The 24,458-nt window shown below is 47.2% G+C and overlaps 2 protein-coding genes across 4 annotated transcripts; both read left to right on the top strand.

Moving 5' to 3' along the window:
- Nucleotides 1–98: 98 nt before the first annotated feature.
- Nucleotides 99–8,601, top strand: TAFAZZIN (tafazzin, phospholipid-lysophospholipid transacylase). Of its 3 annotated transcripts, none has more exons than XM_083719667.1 (11): nucleotides 99–212; nucleotides 2,608–2,760; nucleotides 4,392–4,520; nucleotides 4,813–4,858; nucleotides 5,081–5,166; nucleotides 5,589–5,669; nucleotides 5,819–5,860; nucleotides 5,940–6,002; nucleotides 6,855–6,907; nucleotides 7,061–7,138; nucleotides 7,945–8,601. In XM_083719667.1, exons 1-11 carry the CDS (start codon nucleotides 110–112, stop codon nucleotides 8,044–8,046), a joined length of 936 nt encoding a protein of 311 aa, XP_083575793.1. In that variant the 5' UTR covers nucleotides 99–109; the 3' UTR covers nucleotides 8,047–8,601. The 3 variants fall into 3 exon arrangements, with proteins under 3 accessions (XP_083575793.1, XP_083575795.1, XP_083575794.1); XM_083719669.1 differs by lacking the exon at nucleotides 99–212 and adding an exon at nucleotides 895–1,110 and having other exon boundaries at nucleotides 2,614–2,760; XM_083719668.1 differs by lacking the exon at nucleotides 99–212 and adding an exon at nucleotides 897–1,101 and having other exon boundaries at nucleotides 2,614–2,760.
- A 3,327-nt stretch (nucleotides 8,602–11,928) lies between these two features.
- Nucleotides 11,929–22,769, top strand: ATP6AP1 (ATPase H+ transporting accessory protein 1). The gene is made up of 10 exons (XM_083719356.1): nucleotides 11,929–12,087; nucleotides 14,611–14,737; nucleotides 15,793–15,867; nucleotides 18,064–18,257; nucleotides 18,957–18,997; nucleotides 19,446–19,531; nucleotides 20,090–20,328; nucleotides 20,884–20,931; nucleotides 21,283–21,523; nucleotides 21,867–22,769. Exons 1-10 carry the CDS (start codon nucleotides 11,987–11,989, stop codon nucleotides 22,074–22,076), a joined length of 1,362 nt encoding a protein of 453 aa, XP_083575482.1. The 5' UTR covers nucleotides 11,929–11,986; the 3' UTR covers nucleotides 22,077–22,769.
- The last annotated feature ends 1,689 nt before the right edge of the window (nucleotides 22,770–24,458 follow it).

The raw sequence follows: 24,458 nt of genomic DNA, 5'->3' as shown, positions 1-24,458 counted from the left end.
CTACATCCAGTCACGCTTTCGGCTTCAACGCATTTCCACAGGGAAAAGGATTTGCACGTGGCGAGATGAGATTCAGTTATAAATCGCCATCATCACTTTTTATTTGCACATGGCCTTTCTGTGTTGCTATACACAAGGCGCTTTACAAGCTGAAGAAGCAACAACATATACCGCAAAGGTCGCACATCTTATAACAATCCGATCCGATACAAGTAAGTCAAAGTTATGACTTGAAATGAACAACATACAAAGGTTGCAATTCTATGCACGCTTTTGTGGGAGTAGCTCAGTAGGACTTCTTTGAAAACGTGCACCAGGATCGCGCCGCGAGTCTCCTGAAACAAAGCAAGTCCCTTTGAGTAAAATGTATAGGATCGCGCTGTTAAAGGGCGCCAAATATAGGGGCATTGCACATGGAATATTGTGTTTGCTCCCATTTAAAATATATGTGCATCACACACAGAGAGATAAGGAATACAATATGCTTATATGAAAGGGGGGGCAACATGTTTTAAGCGAGCTCAGCATGCTCTTTTTTAACCCATAAGGAAGTTCCTAGTCTAAGAACAAAAGCCTTTCCTGTCTGTTTCTGTTTGTCTTTCAAAATGCCGGAGTTCTCCACTCGTATCATAAAACAAGGCGGGAGGAGGTTCATTATTCGTGATTATGCCTCACTAAATTAAAGGAGGATATTTCCCACTTTTAACTCGCAAGGCGAGGCGAATAGGGATTCCACCATAGAGATGCCACGGGGTAGAGCGACACTGCTGCCCAATGGGCCGCCTTCAACATTTAGCGGAAGCTCCGATCGTGCGCGTCACTCTGAAACACCATCCGGTTCCGAGGCCTTGCCGGAAAGCGCCCCCCCCACTCGAGTAGCCTTTTGCGACAGTTCACGACCGCTAAGTGTCCGAGAACGCTTTACGACCCTGTGTTTCTGATTACGCCTCTCTTATTAAAATAAATATAAATAAATAATTAATTAAAAATATTTACGTGGGAAGAGAGTTTGCAAAACTGGGGCGCTTTGGGGCCGAGCTGCTTCTTTCTCGCCGCGATAAGAAAGAAGAGGAGTTTGAAGGCAGCTAGCAGGAGCAGGAGGTGAGTGGGGTGCAATGGGGAGAAGTGGGGAGGAGGCGCGGGGGGCGGACGGAGGCGCCGCTTGCCTCCCGCTTCACTCCCGGCGTCTGGCACCCGCCTCCCCCGGCGCCGAGGTGGGGAAGCTGCCCCTGCTGGGTTTCTGGGCCTTGCGGAAACCGGCCGGCAGAGGCTGCTTGGTAGAGACGGGCGAGGGAAGGGGGCTCCCAGACCCCCAGGCAGAGAGAGAGAGAGAGGCGCCATGGCAAAGGTCGGAAAGGGGCGCGCCGACCCTCCTTCTTCTCCAGGGGCGCCCCTGATTGAGAGAAGCCGATTTCATCCCGGAACGTCCCTTAGGAATGTTCCCTTAGGACGGAGGGGCCCAAAGTTTTTTCAAAGGGGGCCAGATTTGATGAAGTGAACATGCGTAAGGGCCGACCAAAGTTGTTTTTAAGATTGAAGTTGTTGAGCTTTTTTCGGATTAAACCGACCGGCAGGATTAGGTCCCCAAAATGGACTCTGGACATGCTGCCTTAGGATGTCCCTCTTTCCATGGGAGAGATGTGGGAGCGTATTGGGGCGCAGGTGGGGAGCGGTGGGCTTGGGGATGGAGATCACCTGGTGGCTGTCTGCCTGTTTGCTGTAAGAAAAGGGGGTGAAGGCTGGTAGAAAGGGAGAGGAGGACTGAGGGATTCGGTGCATCTTTCCTTACACCTCTGTATGTGCACATGGGAAGATTCAGCTCACAAAAGAAATTACCCAGATTTCTAGAATTCTGATGTGTTTTTAGTTTATTCCTGGTTTTTATTTTTCGAATGTTTTATTTTCTTTAAAAAAATAGTTTTATTGTACTGTTCTTTTTGTAAACCAAGGTTTTTCTACACTGAAGAAGTGAAATAAATAAATATGACCAAAAGTGCAATAAAAATATTTGAGAGCCACTTCTTGAGTTTGTGTTGCTCAGATTGCTCCTCTGATTAGAGGACCAATTTAAAAAAGAATGGGTGCATCAGGGATGACGGGTGGAAAGAAGGCATTTCCTCAAAATACTTCTCAAAATTACCACTTCTCTCCAAGCTTTCATTCACAGTATATTTGTATTTAATGTGTATAGTAAAATCCCTGCACCACTAACTAGTGGTCTTTGCCACCCTTTCACACCTCTACCTCAAAACTAATTTTTCTAGATCTGTGGTAAAAGTCAACATAGGTGCTTTAGTAATCGTTTTTGCTGGGTGTGGACTTGCAACAGCAGTTTCTCAATTTCTATAGGGTTGGCCCACGTAACTTCAATTACAACCTCTCTGTTTCTCATCACTGCACTGTTCTGCTTAATCCTGTTGTTTAGCCTCCTCACCTTTTTCTTTTTTAAAATGTGGTGACAGCCCTCAGGCAGAGGTGAGACGGCAGGATGTGGTGGCTCCACCTGCAAGTTGCAACACAACCTTCTTGGCAGGGGAGAGGACTACATACCAAGAGCTGTAGGCAAATGTGATAGGTTGCAAAGCAATCTGCTGTTCTCTTTGGCAGGGACAGCTGACACTCTTACCTCAAGACTTGCCAGGGATGGGAAGATGCCCCTTGAGGTGAAATGGCCCTTTCCCCGGGCCCCACATCTGCCCTGGACCTTGGCCAGCAGGGTGGTCATGGGCTTGGTGGGCACCTACAGCTGCTTCTGGACCAGTGAGTACCTGTAACTTCTGCCCCTACACAGCTAGTGTCACAAAAGAGACAAAAAGAGTTCATGGCAGGGTGTGCAGAAATGCTTGACGGCGTTGCCATTTAGGCTCCCTGGAAGACTGCAGCAGTACAAGAGATTCATGCTGTGCCTGGAGCTCGGGAAGACATGTGGAGATTCCTTAGAATGTTAATATGTAGAAGTGGAAGGGATCCCGAGGTTTTGACTTACTTCTGCTGGGCAGGGAAATGGAGACTGAGCTCTTGGAGTCAGAACTAGATTAGTGACAGGGGTGGGCATAGGGCGGGGGTGGGGAACCTATTTCTACCTGAGGGCCAAATTGTCTCTTGGGCAAACTTCTGGGAGCCATATGCCAGTGGTGGGTGAAGCCAGAAGCAGAAGTGGGTGGAACAAGAGAGAGGATTCTTGCCTTTGGGTAATAGGTTACGTTTCACCTGAGCAGAAACCAGAGGCTTCTATACAAGGCAAGCAAGAGACAAAATCTCTCAGGAGAGCCAGAGTAGTATAGTGGTTAAGAGCAGTGGACTCGTAATCTGGTGAACCGGGTTCAATTCCCCGCTCCTCCACATGCAGCTGCTGGGTGACCTTGGGCCAGTCACACTTCTCTGAAGTCTCTCAGCCTCACTCACCTCACAGAGTGTTTGTTGTGGGCGAGGAAGGGAAAGGAGAATGTTAGCCGCTTTGAGACTCCTGAAGGGGAGTGAGAAAGCGGGATATCAAATCCAAACTCCTCTTCCTCCAGGGTGAAAAGCAGGTCTAGGAAGTGGTGCAGCCAGAGGAGAGTTTTGAGGCCAGGTAGGGAGACCTGGAAGGCCACAATCTGGCCCTGGACTTGTTATGGGAGAAGAGAGAGGACCTGGTGCATGCAAAGCCAGTGACGGAGCTGTCCGTGTGCTCCATTGGTTTACATATTTTGGCCTCTCCCTCTGCTTTATAGCCACTCAGTCTTGCCTGAGGGCTACCAGAACCCAGGAGCCAGGCCTTTTATAAAGCTAGGTCTTCTGTTTTCCCCATTTCTCCCCATCCCATGCCCCTAATGAGAGCTGTCGTAGCTCATCTCTGCCAAGAGCTTGCTAGGTATCTTTAGGCAACCCATCCACTGCTAGCACTCTGGCAATGGTGGATGTAACAATATTGGCCTTGCAAGGTTGTTTCAAGGTTGTTGCAGCAAAACAATGTGTGCATCTCAGTGGGGCAGCTTGCACTCTTGAGTGCAGAGTGTCCCACATTCAATCCTTGGCATCTCCAGGCATGTCTGGGAAAGACCCCGGAACCAGACAGTTCTGCTACCAGTCTGTGTAGCCAATACCAAGGCAGCTTCCTATGTGAACTGTGTGTAATGCTTTGACTGGACTTAACCATCCTGGGGTCCTTTACCTTTACATTTACCTAATGCTTTGCTCAAAACTGCCATATGACTGCTAAATATGCAAAGCCACAAATTATTGCCGCTATCCATTGTTATTAATGGCTAGATAGAGCACTGGGAACCTAGACAGAGCGATCTATCTTGCTCCAGTCTGAATCCGAGCCTAGGAACTCCTCAGCCTTTTTCTCTACAGTCTCTTTGTACCTTTGCTGTCACTGAGCTCTCATTTTGCTCTCCCGCTTTCAGGGTATATGAACCAGCTGAATGTCCATAACAAAGAAGTACTGTATGAGCTTATTGAGAAGCGCCAGGAAGGCATCCCTCTTTTGACGGTCTGCAACCACCAGTCCTGCATGGATGATCCACATCTGTGGGGTAAGGTACTAGAAGGGAAGTGCTGCCACCTGGTGGATGGGAAGGGGAAGGTATTGCTTTTTTCTTCTGTTTTGAGAGACCAGGCCAATCGCCTTCCTGAGGTCTTCCTGAGGTCTTCCTGAGGTCTGCTCCCTCCCCACTCCCTTAGGACCTTCATGAAGGAGGCTTAACTTGTCTATCTTAAGGATGAACCCCAAGCCTGACCCCCTGTGCGTGCAGCATTTTCCTGCATTAGCTGTGGTAGATTTAATTTGGATTGTTCCCTGTATTAATGTAGTTGTGCCTCCCCCAGGGATCCTGAAATTACGGCACGTCTGGAACTTGCAGAAAATGCGCTGGTAAGTATTGGGAAAGGTGGTTATTCCCTGTGAGGAAGGAATGAGCTGAGATCTACAGGGATTGGGCAGTATACAAATTGAATAAATAAAACTAAAAGCTCCTGGGTGTTCGTGGGGCTGCCCATCATATTCAGTTTGAGCTCCCAAGGTTTTGGAGAGCCCAGATGAAAACTTGGCTGAGCATGTTGTGACATGGTTTTAACAGTCTCTGTGCTCTCCCAGGACCCCAACAGCTGCAGACATCTGCTTCACCAAGGAGCTGCATTCCCGTTTCTTCAGCCTTGGGCGATGTGTACCTGTCTGTCGTGGTAAGCAGATGGTTTGCTTAATAGACATGGGGCAGGCAAGCAGCTCTTGGGTTATAAATGGGGTGGTTGCCCAGACAAGGCTTAGGCCATGGACAGCTGTACCAAATCCAGGCCTGAGAAGTAATTCACATACTCAGTTTGAAGCCTTGTGCCTCCATTTCTCCCAGCCTCTATTTTCCAGCTGACATGTGTAAAATGGGAATAATAGTGGCTTATCAACAAGGATGCTGTGAAGAAAGAGATTTTTAATTGCTTTGCAAATGAAAAGAGTTCTTATTAAGCATCACTCTTAAAAGCAAAAATCTGTTTTCTTTTCAATGCTTATGACTTGTCTAGGCATGGTGAGAGAATGTTCTGGTTAGGGCTGCATGAGCCCTCCGTGCGGGATTGAACTGCCATTAATCTGTTCATTCTTCCTGCAGGAGATGGAGTCTATCAGAAAGGCATGGACTACATTCTTGAGAAGCTCAACCATGGAGACTGGGTTCACGTGTTCCCAGAAGGTAGGTAGCAATGCTTGGAAGTGGTTCTGTGAGCCACTGGGGCTGGGGGTGGCAGATAGATATAGGTGTGGTGGTGATATTGTTTGCTTCAGAGGCTAACCTACACTGCCCACTAATTGCCCTAACTGTTCTCCATCTTCCTCTTCCAGGCAAAGTAAACATGACTCAGGAATTCATGCGCTTCAAATGGGGTAGGTATTTTTTAGTAGGAGAGGAGCATTCTGGGACCATTTCATCCTCTCTAACTCCCCTTCCTCTTATTTCTTCCAGGCATTGGGCGTCTTCTGGCTGAATGCCGCCTTCACCCCATTATACTGCCACTCTGGCATGTAGGTGAGACCTGAATCAGGAGAGGGACGAGGTCTGATGTTAGGCAGGTGGCAATGGCATAGGTAGAAGATATAAGGGATCTCAGATTTCTGGTGGAATAGGACACGTCTTCCTTTAAGATCTGTGCAGAAAGGTTGATTTTGGCAGGGGCCAGATTTCCCACCCAAGGGTGCTTCCAAAGGCAATGCCCAAAGTGTGCACAAGGAAGGCTGGCAGAATGTGACACAAACTAACTCTCCAGCTTACTTTCCAAACCAACATTTTGTATTTCAGAAGTAGTTTAGTGAGAATATTGAGATTCAGGATGCGGGAATGGGTTTTGAAAAACCAGCATGGCCTTTTCTTCTCACTTGATGCTGGAGGGTACCCTGGAACAAGTAACTCCTCCCTTCTACTTCCAGCTCTATTTAAACCTTGTTCTCTGAAGTGGGAGGAACCTCTCCCAATTTTCTGCTCTGCCGCTGCTGAGTGAGCCGGGGCTCCACACACAACTCCAACATTTATCTAGCACATGATTTTTATTTTTTTATCTTTGGTAAAATCTTACAAACATAAAAACTGTTAAAGCCAGGTATTTTTTTTTAAAAAAATCAAAATAGACTTTAAACACATGTCAATTTCTACTTTGTCTGGATAGGCTATATATCTAACCTACTTGCATAATCCACATGGAATGCTATGAATTTAGTAGTGGAGGCTCTTTTCAGCTCCTGCTAAAATGATCCCTTCTGTACAGCTATTAAATACGCAGGAATCCTATTCCATTTTGTCATTTTTTATATATATGGCTTATGATGGGGCTGGGATCAAAACTAACAGTTTGTGTTGTTTTTCCCCCCCGCTCCATCTCCCTAGGAATGAACGATGTACTCCCCAATGCACCCCCATACGTGCCCCGTGCTGGGCAGGTGAGTGTTGGAGATGGGAAGAGGCGCTCCTAGCATTGCAGACGGGAGTGGCAGGGGATTCTAAGTCACCAGCAAGTTGAGGACTTGTGGAAGTAAAGCCGTTTGCCTCCCTTGTTACCGGTTTGCTCCTGCTTCCTTTTCTTCTTGTTACAGAAGATCACCGTGCTAATTGGGAAGCCATTCAGTGCCCGTCCACTGCTGGAGCACCTGCGGGCAGAGAACAAATCAGCGGTGAGTGCAAATAGGATGGCTGATCATTAAGGGCTTGACATTACTGCACTGATGAGTTGGATTCATCCTTAAGGTTCATTCTCATAGAGTTGGGCACTGGTAAAATGGGGGGCATTGCAGGGATGAGCAGTTACAGATTTCCCCCCAATGAGGGAAGACTGTGTGCCAAGCCTGCTTCTTATGTTCGCCTTTCATAAGAACATAAAAGAGCCCAGTAGCCCATCTAGGGCACCAATCTGTTCTCACAGTGGGTGGCCAGATGCCATGAGTGCAACAGGACTCTGCCCACCTGCCATTCACAGCAACTGGTATTCAGAGGCATAATACCTCTGGCAGTGGAGGCAAAACACAGCCATTGTGGCTGTCATATAATTCCCTGAAACATGGGACTATTCCTTTTTATAATACAATTGGAAACCAACAGCCATCTTTCTAGGAGAATGATGAAGGGAATAAGTAAGACTGATCTGCTAAGAGAAGCAAAAGTATTTATCAGCTGTTGAAGGTATGATGAGTTCAGGCTGGCATTGATGGGAATGGGAGAGACTGGGGGTGGGGCTCAAGCTTTCCCTACCTGGCTGATTTATAAATTGGTCCACCTTAGCTGCATGATGATTTTATCATTTATGCGTCTTTGTGATCCCAAATGATGGCTTAGGTTGGGCCCAAGGCTTGTGCATTTGTTTGAACTGGAGGTGGGGAATAGTATTTGGGATACACCTGCTCTTGGTGTACCCATCCGCACATAGGCGGAGAGCTGGCGTGTGTTGCATGGACTTGCTGACTACGGCTCCGTGTGCTTGCAGATGGAGATGCGGAAAGCATTGACTGATTTCATTCAGGAGGAGATCCAGGCACTGAAGGACCAGGCCGAGAGACTGCATCAGACTTTCAAGCTTCAGGGCTAGCGATGTGAATGGGATGAGCATCAGAAGTTCTTCCACCAAAGCATGGATTGTGCAGTCCTGTGCGACACGATGCACGGACTACCTCTGACGTTCCCACTTTGCCACCTGTTGCCCATGCCACGCCACAAGTGGACTGGCATTGCATGTAGAGAGATGGATGAAGGCTCTCTGCGTACCTCATGGAGCCCCACCCCCACCCGTGTGTCTCACGCTCTGTTGTTGTGCTTCCTCCCAAAGGGAGGGGAGAAACACAGAAAGACTATTGACTGTGGAGTTCCCTGTGACCAGAAGCAGAGGTGCTGGAAGGAGCTTGGGCCCAGACTGGCAGCTGTGGGTGATGGATGTACAGGACCAAGGGGAGGAGCTAGGGAGGGGACGGTATAGCAGGCTCCGCCCCTCCTTGCAGTGACCCCTTTTTGCACCAGCCTGCGTTGCTTAGTGGGGGCTGGAAAGGATTGGCGATTGATTCCGTCAGTTCTCTCCTTTTTTGTAGAATATTGGCCCCAATGTGGATTTTATACTTGGCAATTTTCCAGTAAATGATTTTAAACCCTGCTGCAGCCTGTGCTGAGTTCTTCTGGTGGCTGGGAGGAGGGTAGGACTGGTGATGGCTCTCTGCACATGCTGTTCTTTGTTCAGAAAGAGACACATGCAAAGGATGCCTCATCTGTTTATATCAGTTCGTCTCTATTTATAGGAGTCTTTCCCAGCCAGGTGGCTGATGGGATTTGTAGTGTAAAACATTTAGAGGATGCCAGGCTGAGGAAGGGATGCGGGTGGTGCTGTGGTCTAAACCACAGAGCCTAGGACTTGCTGATCAGAAGGTCGGCGGTTCGAATCCCCGCAACAGGGTGAGGTCCCGTTGCTTGGTCCCTGCTCCTGCCAACCTAGCAGTTCGAAAGCACGTCAAAGTGCAAGTAAGTAGGTACCGCTCCGGTGGGAAGGTAAACGGCGTTTCTGTGCGCTGCTCTGGTTCGCCAGAAGCAGCTTAGTCATGCTGGCCACATGACCCAGAAGCTGTCTGCGGACAAACGCCGGCTCCCTTGGCCTATAGAGCGAGATGTGTGCTGCGACCCCAGAGTCGTCCGCGACTGGACCTAACGGTCAGGGATACCTTTACCTTTTTAGGCTGAGGAAGGCTGTGGTTTACAGTGTCAAGGAAAATGCCTCCCTCCTGCTGACCAGAGGAGACATTGTGCTAGAAAGTTGTCAAGACTTCTCTCTTCACTTGCATGCCCCCCCCCTCTCTCTCTCTCTGTAGTTATTTAAGTGCCACACAGAACATACCCATTGCAATGTTACCTTGACTTATCACTTGACTTACCTTGACTTACTGCCAAGTGTGTCTGTGAGGGTTGTGGGACCGAGTGAAGGGCCTGCCCCGAAGATCTCGGAACCTAGGCAGGTTTGTATGAGGGAATACGCCCTTTCAGATAGTCTGGACTTCAAGCTGTATGGTGCTCTATAGGTCATAACCAGCCCTTTGAATTATAAGTGGAAACAGACCAGTAGGCAGTGGAGCTGTTCTATTATTGTTGTTATTATTTTATTGATTAAATTTGTATACTGCCCCTGATCCGAAGATTACAGTTCACAACATTAAAATACAGATGAAAACACAAAAATCATAATACAATAAAAGCGAAAGTAAACAAAAACAACAACCCCTAATAACCCCCCTCCCACAGACAGTTAAAGGCCGTAGGATGTTAATGAGCCAAAGGCTTGTTCAAAGAGATGTATTCACCTGGCACCTAAATAAATGTAATGAAGGTGCCAAGCGAGCCTCTCTGAGGAGAGTTTTCTAGCAAGGGAGCTGTGTTCTCCCTAGATAACCAGTTTGGTCAGTGTTACAGGAATTCTAAGGTAATATATATACATGGCAAACACATACATAAGTATATAAACCACGTGTCTGAAATAGTACAGGAGAACAATCCTGAAGCCATTTTGACTCCCAAATTGACCTCAAATATTTCTCTGCAAGGAGGAAGGAAATGGGAAAAGCTTTCCAATTGTGTTTGGACTATAGGGGCTTACACCTCCCTGCAAAAACAGTCTGGCAAGTATCTGTTAAGCTGAGCAAACTATCAATATGCGTAACACAGGGGTAGGCAACCTAAGGCCCATGGGCCGGATGTGGCCCAATCACCTTCTCAATCCGACCTGGGAATCAGCATGTTTTTACATGAGTAGAATGTGTCCTTTTATTTAAAACGCATCTCTGGGTTATTTGTGGGGCATAGGAATTTGTTCATTCACCCCAAAAAAATATAGTCTGGCCCACCACATGGTCTGAGGGACAGTGGACTGGCCCATGGCTGAAAAAGTTTGCTGACCCCTGTTCTATATCATCTCTGTACAGCTACAGAACTAAGTACTGTATTTACCGTTTTAAAAGAATGGCCAGGCTACCCAGAAAAGGCAATCAGATAAGGCATTACAATGGTACCTCTGGATGCGAACGGGATCCGTTCCAGAGCCCCGTTTGCATCCTGAAGCGAACACAACCCACATGCACGGGTTGCGATTCGCCGCTTCCGCGCATGCACGTGACGGTCATTTTGAGTGCCTGTGCCTGTGCAAGCGGCGAAACCCGGAAGTAATGCGCTCTGTTACGTCCGGGTCGCTGCAGAGTGCAACCCGAAAATGCTTAACCCGAAGCTACTTCAACCCGAGGTATGACTGTACATGCATCACAGGGGGAGTGTGTTGCTTTTCTCCTGTCTGCCAGGATACCTGATACAGTCATACCTCGAGTTGAAGTCGCTTCAGGTTAAGCTGTTTTGGGTTGTGCTCCACGGCGACCCGGAAGTAACGGAACGCATTACTTCCGGGTTTTGCCGCTCGCGCATTCACTCAAAGTGACATCACGTGCATGTGCAGAAGTGGCAAATCATAACCTGCACACGCGGGTTGTGTTTGCTTCAGGATGCGAACGGGGCTCCGGAACGGATCCCGTTCACATCTGGAGGTACTACTGTATGATGTTTTTTTTTTGGGGGGGGGCGTCTTGAGCTACAGGGTAGGCAGTTTCAAAAGTCTATATAAGAGCTTGCACACCAATGTTCTGGGTTCCTTTATTCCCTCCCAGTGTGGAGTGAGTGGCGGAGTCTGTTGCAACAGTTTAATAAAGATCAGGCTTACTAGCTGTTTTGCTTCTCAGTATTCTCTGGTTCCCCTTCATGGATCACTATCTCAGAGAAGCTATGAGCTTTGCTGTGACCCAAGATGGACAGGTCATAGTGGAGAGTTTTGACCAAACGTGATCCACCTGGAGCAGGAACCGGCAAGCCACTCCAGTATCCCTGCCAAGAAACCTCCCTGGACAAAGACAGCAGGCATATGAGGGCCTGGCGTGCTCTGCTCCACGGGGTCACGAAGAGTCGGACACGACCAAACGACTAGACAACAACAACATTCTCTGGCTGGTCTCTGGGATTTTCTCCTACCGACAGAGAGCCTACTTAAGGACTCTATACGGGCTCTTGGATACCCCATGAGGGGAAAAGGAGCAGTATTTTTCTTTTAAGGGTCAGCGCACCCGCCAAGGGCAGCCCCACCTCGAGGGCGCTGCAGTAGTCAACCTGGGACGTGGCCGAGGCCTGCGTCACTGCGGCCAAAGCTGGCGAAGCGCCACGACGCTCGGCTTCCCCCGGCTGCGCCGGCCTCTCGCCGAGCCAAAGGCGCGACAGCGGACGGGACTGAATCCGCGGAGCTGCGGGTTTTGCCGAACAGGGGCGAGAAGGACAGGAAGTGGGAGGCCGGGTGGCGGAGGAGGAAACAGCGCGGAGCAGGCGGCTCCCATTGGCTGCCGCGGGTCCCGCCTTGCGCCCTGACTGGCTGCCTCCCCGGGCGCCGCTTCCCCAGCGTCCTGATTGGCTGGGGCGCGCGGGGGAAGCGTTGCTGCTGGAAGGAGCAAGGAAGCAGGGAAGGCAAGATGGCGGTGCGGGAGGCGGCCGGGCTGCTTCTTCTGGCGCTGCTGGGTCTGGTGTCCGCGCAGACTGGGCAGGTGCCCTTGGTGGCTTGGTCCAGCCGCAGGTAGGTGGGCGGCCCTGGGCTGGGGGGGGGGGGCGCGGTGAGGCTCGCTTCGGCTGGGGGCAGATCCGCAGACGGCTTGATGCGCACCGGCAACTCGCCTGTTTCTCTGTAGTGGTTCTCCAAGGGGGAAGATTCAAGGGCAAACACTATTTTTTGGGAATTATGGAATTGTAGAGTTGGAAGGGACCGCGAGGGTCATCTAGTCCAGCCTCCTGCAGTGCTGGAATCCTTTCCCCACAAACCCTGAGTTGAGGCGTCTCATGCTCTGCTGAATGTAATGATTCATGTTCTTATGTAGCTGCATTGTTTTGTACTCTCTAGATGTCCCATGATCATATTATAAAGCAGTTGTGTTCTGTGTTATAAATCGAGCACTGCCAGGAGTTGTTTTCTTTTGTTTTCCAATGTATTCGGTGTGCCACAAGCAAATTTTTATTCTGAAAGTATTACCCAGGCAAGAAAAGCTTGAGAACCACTGACCCAATGTCTCTTCAGTTGCTCTGGGTTGCCCTTGTTCACGCTAGTGGCTTCAGATATTGAAAATGTGCAGCACTGCACTTGGAAACACAACACCAAATGCATGTTTGCAAAGGTGGTGTTGTCTGGCGGGTTTGTTCATGAGCTGCGTTGAGTGCAGAGTTTGGTGGCTTTTCTGATTGATTGATTGATTGGTTCACTTATATTCCGCTTTCCCATAATGAGCTGCACCCAAATCTAGGTTTAGGTACATAAATGCATTGCAAAACCAGAGTTAGCCAACAATAAAGTTTCTGGTACGGGACAGCATGAAACATTCTTCTGTTCTCATCACAGAGAGGGGTGGTTGATGTGTGAGTTTGTAACTCAAGAATGACAGGTTGGGGCTTTCTTCTGTGTATGTGGTGGGTTATGGTACTAGCCCTGCAATATAGTGAGGTCAGTGGGTACTGTGATATCTACTGGAGAGTAAGAATAGAAATGCACACTCCTAGGGTAGGGTGAAAGTCTGGTTCTAGGGCTCTTGGCATGGCAGTGAGGAACTAGGGTGGCCCATTGGGTTGCCTTTACCTTGTTCATGGAAGTCTATTCTTATCAGTCCTTGGTGTTACTCCTCATTTCACACGATGCTGATTTAATCTTCCCTGTTTCGCTTCATTTTGTCCTTCTGACACCTATATCTTTGATATTTTCTGACTCTCTTTATTTTTCTCTTTTCCCTGGCAAGGGGGAAGCTACAGTCATAAAGTGAGAAATTATATTGGAGGTGGAATTAAGGATTTAAAAAGGCTTCTTTGGACTGCCCTGAGCTCAGTCTGGTGCTCTCCAGATATTATGGACTACAACTCCTATCAGCCCCAGCCACCATGGGTATTGTACTCCAAATCATTTGGAGGGCACTAGACTGTGGAAGGCTGCCTCAGCCAATAGACTTGGTTGGGGATGAACAATCCATGGTCAGTTGACCAGAGTCTGATTAAGACTGTGCAAGTGCAGAAGTGTTTGTGTCCTTGAAACATTTAGTAACCAACCTGGTGTGGGTGTGAGAAGGATTGGTATTTGGTTTTCCTACCACCACCACCCCTTTTAAGTAGAATCCAGGTTTTAAAGAAGATATTTGATACTGCACTGTCTTGTTCCTCCTCAGAATTGTGTGGTTTGTTCTCATTTTTCAGTTGTAGAAGCTAACAATGGTGATTTCCCCACTGAGAATATGATTGAGCTGGGGGTTTGAACCCAGCCTGCATGTGGTACATAACTTTGAACACTAAGGCCCCATCTGCACTATACATTTAAAGCATCATCAAAACCATTGGGGCTTCTCACGAAGCATCCTGGGAGCTACAGTTTATAAAGCATGCTGAGTTGTTTGGAGGCATACACAAACCCACATTTCTTTTACAGAGCTCCTGTTATCAAAGTGGTTTAGCAGTCAATCCCTCTTTTCGGAGAACTCTGTAAACATTTCCTAGGATGCTTTGGGGGCGAAGCCATGACTGTTTAAAGCAGTATGATATTGCTTTAAATGTACAGCAGAGTGTAGATGGGACCTGAGTTGCCCTCATCAGCAGCCATATAGTGAACACAAACCTTCATTGGGTTTCTCTGCCCTTTGTTTTCTAATGGGTGAAGTAGCCCTTCAGTCCTCATAAAACAGACAAATATACAGTCGTACCTTGGATCCCGAACGCCCTGGGACTCGGATGTTTTGGCTCCTGAATGCTGCAAACCCGGAAGTGATTGTTCCGGTTTGTGAACATTCTTTTGGAATCCAAACGTCTGATAGGGCTTCCATGGCTTCTGATTGGATGCATTGAGTTGCACTGATTGAGCTTTGTGCAGCCAATCAGAAGCTGTGATTTGGTTTTCAGACATTTTGGAAGTCCAAGGTACGACTGTATTCCTATTTGCTAGTCTAAGAGTAGGGAGATGGCACCTGTGAAATAAAAGACCATCTACGTAATCACAACTGCTCTTTTTATGACCCGGTTTCTGTGTCTTATCCCTTTCTCACTGTGTGTGTCTCTCTTCCTTTTGTGAATACAGCTCCTTATGGTCTCCCTTGGCAGTACCGCATGAGGGCCATGTGGTGACAGAAACTCAGCTTGCAGCTTTACTGGACTCTGCACTAGATGGTGGACCTCACAACGTGCTGCTGTTCCTTCAGGAGAAAGTGAGTCTGGCCCCTGGCAGAACTCCTTGCTGAGGACACAAATGCACCACAGATGCAGATCTTCTGGGGTTTGTTGTGACAGTGCTGAGAGTTTGTAGAATTATGGAGGTCATTTAGCTCAAACCTGTGCTCAGTGTAGGCTGTGCAGTGCAGGAGGCAATGGCAGCATCCCTGGCATTTGGCCATCCAGCTTCTGCTTAAATAGCTCTTACCAATAGGAAGTTTATTCCGCTATTTAGTCAAAATCTGCTTCCCTGCAATTTCCACCCATATCTTCTAGTCCTGTTCTCTTGACAGCAGATAACAAGTTTGCTTCATCTTCTGCATGACACCCCTTCAGATATTTGGAGACCACTGTCATGTTTCCCCTTAATCTCCTCTTCTCCAAGCTAAACACGCTTGGCTCTTTTGTGGTTGGGAGCCATTAACTGGCTTGGCAGTTTTCAATTAATACACTTTTTACTGCAGGCATACCCTTCAGCCACCTGTCCCTTAATCTAGTTCTCATTTCAGAGGTCAGAATTATCTTCTGGAAATGACCTTTTTTTCAACTGCATAATTCAATAATTGTCCAAAGGGCTGTTTCCACCCATTTCATCCATTTGGTGCTTGAGCAGAAAGAGGTTCTTGTAGTCTTTTCAGAGCTTGTACAGCATAAAGGAGAAGAAACTTTTTTCTGCTGGTCATGTGAATTGGTTGTCTCATGACTCTCTATTTATCACTTCCTCATTCCATTTATCACTCCCCCCCCCTTCTCTTTGCTAGTTCCTCTGATGATGAATTGTGGCTAGGCTGTTTTTTGCATCTGCTTGTTAACATGTTTGGGGGGAAATATAAGATGGAGGCTGGAGAAGCTAGGCTGCTTCTAATCTGGAGTGTTTGGGAGCCTGCAGAGTGCTTGCTGTCAAAAGCTGCTCCTAGTTTTTTCTTTATTCTGTGTGTTTGAACAACAATCGGAATGAAAAAATATTTTTAAACACAAGACAAAAGCATCACTGTGAAACATTAAAAATTGTACTTTTAAAAAGTTTTTAAAAATCAATCTTCTCTCCCAGCTCAGTGTTGAGGATTTCACAGCCTATGGAGGGGTTTTTGGAAACAAGCCAGACAGTGCCTTCCCCAATCTGGAGGTAAGTGTGAAATGGGGTACTATACTTTAGGCAAGTTGCCGGTGTCTCTCCCTGTTTTTATATATATGTCTATACTTTTGATGGGCCACTGCACTGCAGTTCTGTGTCAAGAATATAAATAAAAAAGAGGAACTTTAAGAGCAATTGTAAATTCAAGTTCTGGTACAGCTAACTAGGGTTGTGCTTTTCCCATGCCTCCTCTTTCCATGGTCTGCAGTGTAAGATGGAGCATATCGCTCTGCTCTTTGATCCTCTGTTGGTATACGGGCCCTTCAGATGTTGTTAAGCTCCAGCTGCCATCAGCTCCAGCTAGCATGGCCAGTAGAGAGGGATAATGGGCTTTGTAGTCCATCAACATGTTAAGGGACACATGTTCCACTTCCTTAGGTTGCAGCAATCTTTATCAACTTTGGGTCCCCAAATGTTGGACTGCGATTCTCATCATCCCTAGCCAGCAGGACCAGTGGTCAGGGAGGATGGGGGTTGTAGTACAGTAACATCTTGGGACCCAAGGTTGAGAAAGGCTGGATTAGAGGATAAAGTGAAGAAAAATAACTTGAGCTGGGGGATGGGGGAGAAACCTTCATCCTTGGACAAAGTGAGGAATAAAACTTTGATTATACTTTATTCTAGCTACAACGTTAACAAGCTCTAACCAAGTTTTGTATTGGCTAGAATTGGAAGATGCCAACAGTTGGGTGTAGGTCTGAGGAAAAATTAAATACATGTACATTTCCTGTACCTCTCTTCTGAATTAAATAAAAGATAACACAACAATAACTTGTTTCTAAGCTGTCAGAGGCTTTGCTGGGTATTGGCTCTTCCAAAGAACCCAAGGTGTGTGAGAAACCTAAATAAATTATATTTTTGGAAAGGAAATTACAAATTGAAATATAAAAGAAACATAGAATACCCTGCTGAAGATGCTCAATATTTTTCACCAGGGTAGGATTCTGAAATGCTTCAAAAGTGTGTTGCACAAAACCTAACTCCTGGCTTTAGAGAAGTTCTTTCTAGAGATGGAAATGATTCACAGTCATATGGAATGATGTCCTTGGAAACAGTGAAACACCCAGTGCATGAACTGAGCGTCACATGCATTGGTCAGGGAAACACTACCTTCTTCTTAGAAACAGTTTTAAAAATTACTTTATGCTAGGAATCAGAAGATTGTCATACTGGCTGGCCTTTAGTAGTTCACCTGGCTCCTGCCTCCATGGTCATCTAGCAGTAGCCATTCTATCAGACAACGGTAGAGGGAGAGATGGGAATGCAGGGCCTCTCCATTGACTCGGCTGAAAGAATTAGCAGTTTCTGGCTCCTTCTCTGCTTGAGCTCGTTCCAGTCTAGCTAGTTGTTTCAAAAAATTCTGTAACTAAGAGCTAGTGCCTAAATTTGCTTCTCCCACTCGCCAATCCCTTTTTCCTTTTGTGTTGTGACTTCTAAATTGTAAGCCTGAAGGCAGGGACTGTCTTATTATTAAGATATATAAGCCCCCCTAGGATTCCTTTCCTTTTCCTTTATGATAGAGAGCAGGATAAAAATACTGCAAATCTGCAGTGTGATGCCAGCAGTGTTGGTGCCAAATTCTCATCCTACATGTACTACTTCTATGAAATAACACCTCTGTCTCCCTTACCAACCTGCCTGCTGTTTTTATGTTTTTAAACTGCTGTTGCTGGGGAAAGAAGCTGCCTGGAAGCATTCTTAAAAGGGTGTATAAACTTGATCAAAGGAGAAGCAGTGTGTATGTTTTCCACTATATGTTCAGAACATGGACTAATTTCATTCAGGAAAGTCCAGCCCTTTTCATCAAGCAAGATGGACATGTCTGGATTTAAACAGCTGCTGGATTTCTTATGCAATGCAAACGTATATTTGTGTCTTTACTACAAACTATCTGTGGTTCATTTGTGTACCTCTTGTGGCCACACAGAATTTTAAATGCCTTGCAAGTGGGGGGCATTGACAATAAGCCTTCTCAACACACAGCTTTCTTGTTCAACACATTGTACATTTTCAGAAAGTTGCATGTCTCAGAATGAGCTCTGAATTCCATCCACAGCCGTGTGGCAATTGATGATGGGTGTTGTTGTCCGACATTATCTGGAAAGCACCAGGCTGGGGCAGGCATGCTGTTTGCCTTAGGAAATCCTATGGCCCTGGCTCTAACTCTTAACCCTGTCTTTTTGACAGAATGCGCTTGGTGCCGCTCCATCGTCCTTGGTGCTTCCATCTGTGGATTGGTTTGCAGCCAGTGCTGTCCCCGCCTTCTTGAAGGCCAAGCTGGGCATATCTCCTCTTCACGTCGATCAGAACACCCTGCAGGAGTTGCGGCTCAACGCCAGCCTGCCAGCCCTGCTGTTGATACGACTGCCGTATGCCACGAGGTTTGTAACCAGCTCCATAGTACATTTCTTTACGTTGCCAAGGGGCCACATAGCACTGGATGCAAAGTGGAATCTTCTGCCTGCCCCACAACAATGCCCCCCCCGCAGGTCTGGGCCCCCTCCATGCCCCCACTATCATGCCTGCGCTACTGCCAGCCCCATCACCACAACTGTACCCATGGCTGCGTTGCTGCCACAATGCAACAGCAGTGGTAAGGGTGCAATGGTGAAGGCATTGGAGCCATGCTAGCAGTGCAGATGAAGCCCTGGTGGGGCTGGCAGCAGCACAGCGATGTGGGCAGATGTTACGACTGAAGCAAATCACTTTATCTCCCCTAATGCATGAGCTTCTCCATCCTGCTGCCCTCCCACCATGCCTGATTAGCCATGCTGGCTGGGGCTGATGGGGATTGTAGCCTAAAACATCTGGAGGGCTCCATGCCAAGGATGGCTGCCCTGGTGTTCCAAACAAACCCGTCAGTCCGCTGCATGGTCTTAAAATGTACGTTCAGTTGCCAAGGTTGTAGACTCTCTTCTATCCCAGATAATTGTACATGGCAAGGCAATATGGTCACAGATGCCATTGAACTAATGACAGAAACCTGTCCCACCGGCTAGGATGGCATTGATGACATTTCCAATATAAAGAAGATAACAGAACTTATTTCTCTCTCTCCCCCCTCATCCCCCACCTTCCAGCTCTAGTCTCATGGCCCCAAAGGAAGTTCTAACCAGCAATGGTGAGCATTGTGGAGCAGTATTGTTTGGAAGCTTTTAGGATGGGGTTTGGGTTGAGAGGTCGCTGCTTGGAATGTCTGGCCTTGCATTTAGCTTTCTGGGTGGGTATTTGTTGCCTTGCGGTTTGAGGTCTTGGGCTCCCTCAGGAAGAAGGGCAGGATATAAGTTCAGTAAATAGGGAGTGGGGGAGCAACTACAATCTGCGTATTTCTCTGTGAATTAATGCATACAAATGAGCCATAGCTGTAAAGTGACTGTTGTTCTCTGAGAAGGGACATCAGTCTTATAGGAAAGCCAGGAAGTTTGGTGCATTTATAAATGAGGCTGGATTCTTAGGTTACAAATAGTGCTGCTTAGGACTGAAGTTTTTTCATGGGCTTGTGCTTTCGTAAGTGGGAGTCTCAAGCCTTTGGAGAGTTTCTCTTTCTAAAACAAGATTTCTCCTTGCAGATGAAATCCTTGGACAAGTTTTGAGTGCTCTTCAGTCAGAGGACATCCCCTACACGGCCATCCTGACTGCTTTGCGGCCCTCACGGGTACATGACTCTTTAGATTCCTAGCCTACCTTGGTTAGATACCTGCTCTGAGTGTTCCTCCATTCCTGGAATGTCCTTTCATCTCATTAACTTCCATTTATGCCCTGCCTTTAGGCCCCCAAATATTGTTCCCAAGACAGGCACATTAATGGGATGCAAGCATTTAAGAACAATTAAAATACAGTAAACTAAAAATACATTAAGATAGTTCTAAAACCATCAGGATTATCCAAACACTCTTTAAAAACATAGTGTTTTTTGTTTTTTGTTTTTTGCTAAGAAAGCCAACACTATAGGAACTTGGTAAGCTTTTAGGGCAAGTTTTCCAGGGAACCGGTGCCATTATTGAGTGGGCCCTGCTGTGTTTGGCTACCACAATGACTACGGATAGCCATGGCTCTTAAAGCAACACATCCTGATCTTTTCTAAGCAAAGCAAGAGGTGGTGGGGAAGGGAGGCTCATTTGGGGGAGGCACTTACAATTTGAAGCATAGGCAGTTCTCTGAAGCCTCTCAATCCCATTTTACTCCCCTTCTGCCCTATTTTCTCTCTCTCCAGGTTGTTCGAGATATCTCTGATATGGTTCCTGAGAGGCTGGGTCGGCAGCTGCTCCAGAAGGAAACTGCGGCTGCACCGCTTCGGTTCCCTGTCACTGGGACCCCACAGATACTCTTCTGGGCCAGCAACTTCTCTGTGGCTTTTAATGGCACAACATGGCATGATCTTACTAACCTCACATTTGGAGAGCAACGCTCTGTCAATGTGGACGAGTCCAAGTGGACGCCTAATGCTTCTGAGTGAGTTGAGGGCTGGAAAAGGATCTGAGATCAGGTGCATGATGGATGGTAGGAATGAAGAAGAGAGGGCTTGAGGCAAAAGCAGAAACTGGGACCGTTGGGGAAAGCGGGTGGATGCAGAGGATGTTAGCTGCCAGTGGTGCTGAAGAGGACCAAATGTGTGTGCACTTTGTGGTGGCTTCTCTAAATCTAACCACTTGCAAACAAATATCCATATAATTACTGATTGGTGCAGTTTTGCTTCTCCAGCCATGATGGAGGGGTGTGTGTGTGGAAGTCCTGTCTCCAAACCATGAGGAGTCCTGCTCACCATTGTCTCTGGGTTCCGGGACGAGATCTCAGAATGCCTGCATTTCCCTGCAACTTGACTCTCTGTGGTCTTACAAACTAGAAACGGGGCTTAACATACTCCCTCTTAAAATACTCAGCCTCTTAAGGGCTGAGGCAAGGCTATAGAAATGATGGGTGGGAGGGGAAATTTTTCCCAGGGCTATGCAGACTTGAGGGGATGTATATTGCGGGTTTTAACGCTTCTGTTTTCTTTCCACATTGTAGGTTGGTACTGAAATACTCAAATGTGGGTGGGTTTCCATTGAAAATCACGTAAGTATGATGGACACAGCTCCTCAGAGTTCTGTTTTTATGACATATATAATCACTTAGCAATTTATGCCTCCCTTTTTGAGTCTAAGGCCATATGCAGCCAGGTGGGCAACATTTAGTCAAAACTTTAAGAGGGGCTTAGAAGTCCCCATCAAAAGGAGATGGGAACTAGTTCAGGGAGTAAGATGACAGAGCCCTGCCATTCCAAAGAGATTCTGCATTTGAAGTTTGAGAAATACTTCATGATTTGGGGTGGGGTGATGGGGGAGTCTAACTGGATTTTAGAGATCTGCTCCAGGTGACCTTACCAACTCTTGGTCTTCACTTTCTTTGCGCCCGTTCTCCTCTCAGGTTCCGCATGACGAACTTGCTGTACCCAGTTTCTGCACGGTACTGGTTTACCCTCCACAATGTGGAGCTGGTCAGGCCTCAGAACCCCCCAGCTCTCTTCAATGCCACCCAGATTGTGGCACCCAGCGATTATTCTTTTGCCTGCACCTATGTGGCCAGTCATCCAACAGCCTCGGAAGCCATGTTAATACCTAACAACAGTTTTGCTAGCCAGTGGAAGGTGCTCATGGTGAATTTTCAGGTATGTTGCAGTGGGAGCATATCATGTAGTAGTCTTTGTCAATAGTTTTTTTCCACTGCCCTGTTTTAGATCCTTTAGAAAGACAGTTCTTTGACAGTCTCCCTGTGATATACTGTTTTGTGACCCCAACCTTGGATCAAGGCATTACAAGCTCTTCTAGCAATGGGAGATGTATGGGTATCTCTTTCTTTCTCTGAGAAAACCCTAAGGGACTCTTATACCCCCTCCCACAGCCTCTAAAGTAGAACTAGGTTTCATCCTATGTTGTGTTGAGAATGTGTTGTGAGGTAGGGGACCACAAATCAGCCTCCATCACTAACGCATGAACTCTTTTCCCTTTTAGATCCAGAGCTATAATGTGACAGGTGAAAGATTTTCTTACGCCAGTGACTGTGCCGGCTTCTTCTCTCATGGAATCTGGATGGGGTTGCTGACCTCCCTGCTTCTTGTTGCCATTTTCACCTATGGCCTCCACATGGTCATGAGTCTCAAGACTATGGACCGTTTTGATGACCCCAAGGGACCTACCATATCTGTGCCCCAGACAGAGTAGGGGCCAGGTGATGTACTCCCTGCCCTGGGATCATTCTTACAGGGCTGGGTTTGTTCTGTTCATTCCATCTGTTGTCACATCTCCTTCCCCCCACCTGCCCAGCACAATGCATTAAACCCTACTGGTCCCAGTCCCTTAGTCTTTCTTCCTTCTACTTCCTTTTGCCCAATAGCTGCTTCTCCAGTGACATTCCTTGGTCACTTCTTTTCTCTCCTTTGATTCTTTCTAGCTTCTCCAGCCTAAAGTATCCCAAGGGACATGATGTAAACAAGAGGGGAGGTGTAGTTTTACTATTGTATGGAAGTGCAAATCCTATGTCTGTTGCAGCATCAAGGCTGTCTGCACTGAACTTTGCGTGAAGGTAAATATCTTCAAGGATGCACTGCCATTCCCCTTCAGTTCTGTCCAGCGGGACAGAATCAGGCCTGCTTTATGATGTACATCCTCTAAGTTTGTTGTGGTAATGTTTAAAAGTTTCCTTACCTTGCCCCCTTCCCAAATCCTTGTTTGCAGCTGTATTATAAGTGCTCCCCTCCTTATTTATTTATGTGGTATCTGTGATTAATTCTGTTTACAGTGACTCAGTATTTGGGACACCATGCTGTTCTTGATCAGGGTGGGTGGGGGCTTCCTTCCGGTGACCCCTTGCTGTTAAGTCAACTTGAACGATGTGAATAAAAGAGAGTTCTGGTGTGTGTGTGTCTGTCTGTGTCTAGCTCCTCTAGGAAACTCTGCAAGTGAAGAGATCCCGAAGCAGCTTTCTTTTGGGGTTGACCACTAGAAATGCCTTGCTACTCAATGTGTAATCTTCCTATCTTTTTCTCCCCCTTCCTGCAACCAGTGTCGTAGTCCAGTGATAAATGATCAACATTACTGGGCAGGCACACTGGCATAGTGATTTTGGGGGTACTTTAAGGTATCATAATATATACATACGTGTGTGCGTATCCACACAAACAAACACATAGTAAGAATGTGTTTGTCTTCTATATGTTTCAGATCTTCAAAAGTATAAATATATTGTTCAGCAACTAGCATTGGCCTGGTGCCTCTAAACTTGCATCGTCATGATACCCAACTGGTATCAATAAATGTAAAGAACTAGACTAACAAGGCATTCTCCTTCAGTTTAGGTATGGCTGTGGGCTTTTACAGAAGGTAGGAAAAGCTTAGCTTCCTTACCCAGCATAGAAAGGATAAAGTTTACTCATGATATAAAGTGGAGTGCTGTGTATTATTTAAATGCAACCCTATATCAGTTTTACAAGCAATGCCAACATTGACATAAGAAGAGTGGACTCTTATGAATCATTGTAACCCTAAATATATTTTGGGTATGTAAGTGGTCTGTGTACCTTACCATTTTCCAAATGAAAGATTCCACAGTATAATAAACGGCATGGTGAGCTACAAGGAAAGTCCACTTTTCTAATACCTGTGATAGCCTCTATTGGCAGGGAGTAGAGTGCTGGAGCCCCCAGGATGCTTATTTGAAGGTGGACCTGGCTAGGAAAATGATTGAATGCCAAGAAGAATTCGCCTGTTGTCCCTTTCTGTTTGTGTTGATTCGGAAGGAAGAATTATGACAATATAACTTGCCTCACTTTTGCAAAGCTGTGAGACAATCCTAACTACCCTGCCCTAAATTCCTTTGTTAACAATACCGTGGAAAAGTAACAAGATCTCTATTCTCCACTGCACACCTCATGGGGGGGGGGCGGTTTAGCGGACCGTCAAAACCAGGAAAGTAGAGCAGCTGGGCCCGTTTTAACGACAGGATTTCCCCGTCGCAGACCCAGATCCATAAAGGATAGCAGCGAGAAGACACTGAAATAGCACGCAACACTTGGACGCATAGGAGTCAACTCCTAGGGTCGTGGGGGCGTCGACCCCGGCCCCCCAATAAAATATTTGAGGGGGCCTTTTATCCCTCCCCAAGTTGATGAGCATTGCCATTCAAATAGTGTGCGTGCATTGCGACATGTGATCCAATGGACGGGGCCTACCTGCCCCCCCCCCCATATTTTATTCAAGTTGGCACCTTCATCCCCCTCAGCAATGGGCGCCCACCCTGACCAAGAGGTTTCATGAGGCACAGAACTATTTGCCTTAGCGGGAGTAGCCCCTCCAAGCCCCGAGAATAAGTTTCGAAGGGATTTCCTTCCTCTGGGGACGTTTCAGGGCGGGGGGGGGCGAGGAGGATGACTTTTCCCGCCGCGACAGATAAAACTCCACTGACTGAGGGAGTTTTCCTCTCAGCAAGACGGCTTTTGTTTATCTGAGGCGGACGCGAGAACCGACGGTGCTGTCACGGTTGCCATGGGGACGAGAGATGGGGGGGTCGCTGGGTTTGCGAGCTTCTTCCTCCCCCCCCCCGCAATG

Source organism: Podarcis gaigeae (genome assembly GCF_964106915.1).
Source record: "Podarcis gaigeae genome assembly, chromosome: 17".
NCBI classification, from domain to species: Eukaryota; Metazoa; Chordata; class Lepidosauria; order Squamata; family Lacertidae; genus Podarcis; species Podarcis gaigeae.
This window is presented reverse-complemented; position numbering and strand designations above follow the sequence as displayed.

Coding starts and splice junctions, on each gene's coding strand:
- ATP6AP1 (XM_083719356.1), top strand. CDS start 11,987: ATGGCGGTGCGGGAGGCGGCCGGGCTGCTTCTTCTGGCGCTGCTGGGT. Junction 14,738..15,792: donor TGCTGTTCCTTCAGGAGAAA/GTGAGTCTGGCC, acceptor CTTCTCTCCCAG/CTCAGTGTTGAGGATTTCAC. Junction 20,329..20,883: donor TGGACGCCTAATGCTTCTGA/GTGAGTTGAGGG, acceptor TCCACATTGTAG/GTTGGTACTGAAATACTCAA.
- TAFAZZIN (XM_083719667.1), top strand. CDS start 110: ATGGCCTTTCTGTGTTGCTATACACAAGGCGCTTTACAAGCTGAAGAA. Junction 4,521..4,812: donor GGATGATCCACATCTGTGGG/GTAAGGTACTAG, acceptor TGCCTCCCCCAG/GGATCCTGAAATTACGGCAC. Junction 4,859..5,080: donor AACTTGCAGAAAATGCGCTG/GTAAGTATTGGG, acceptor GTGCTCTCCCAG/GACCCCAACAGCTGCAGACA.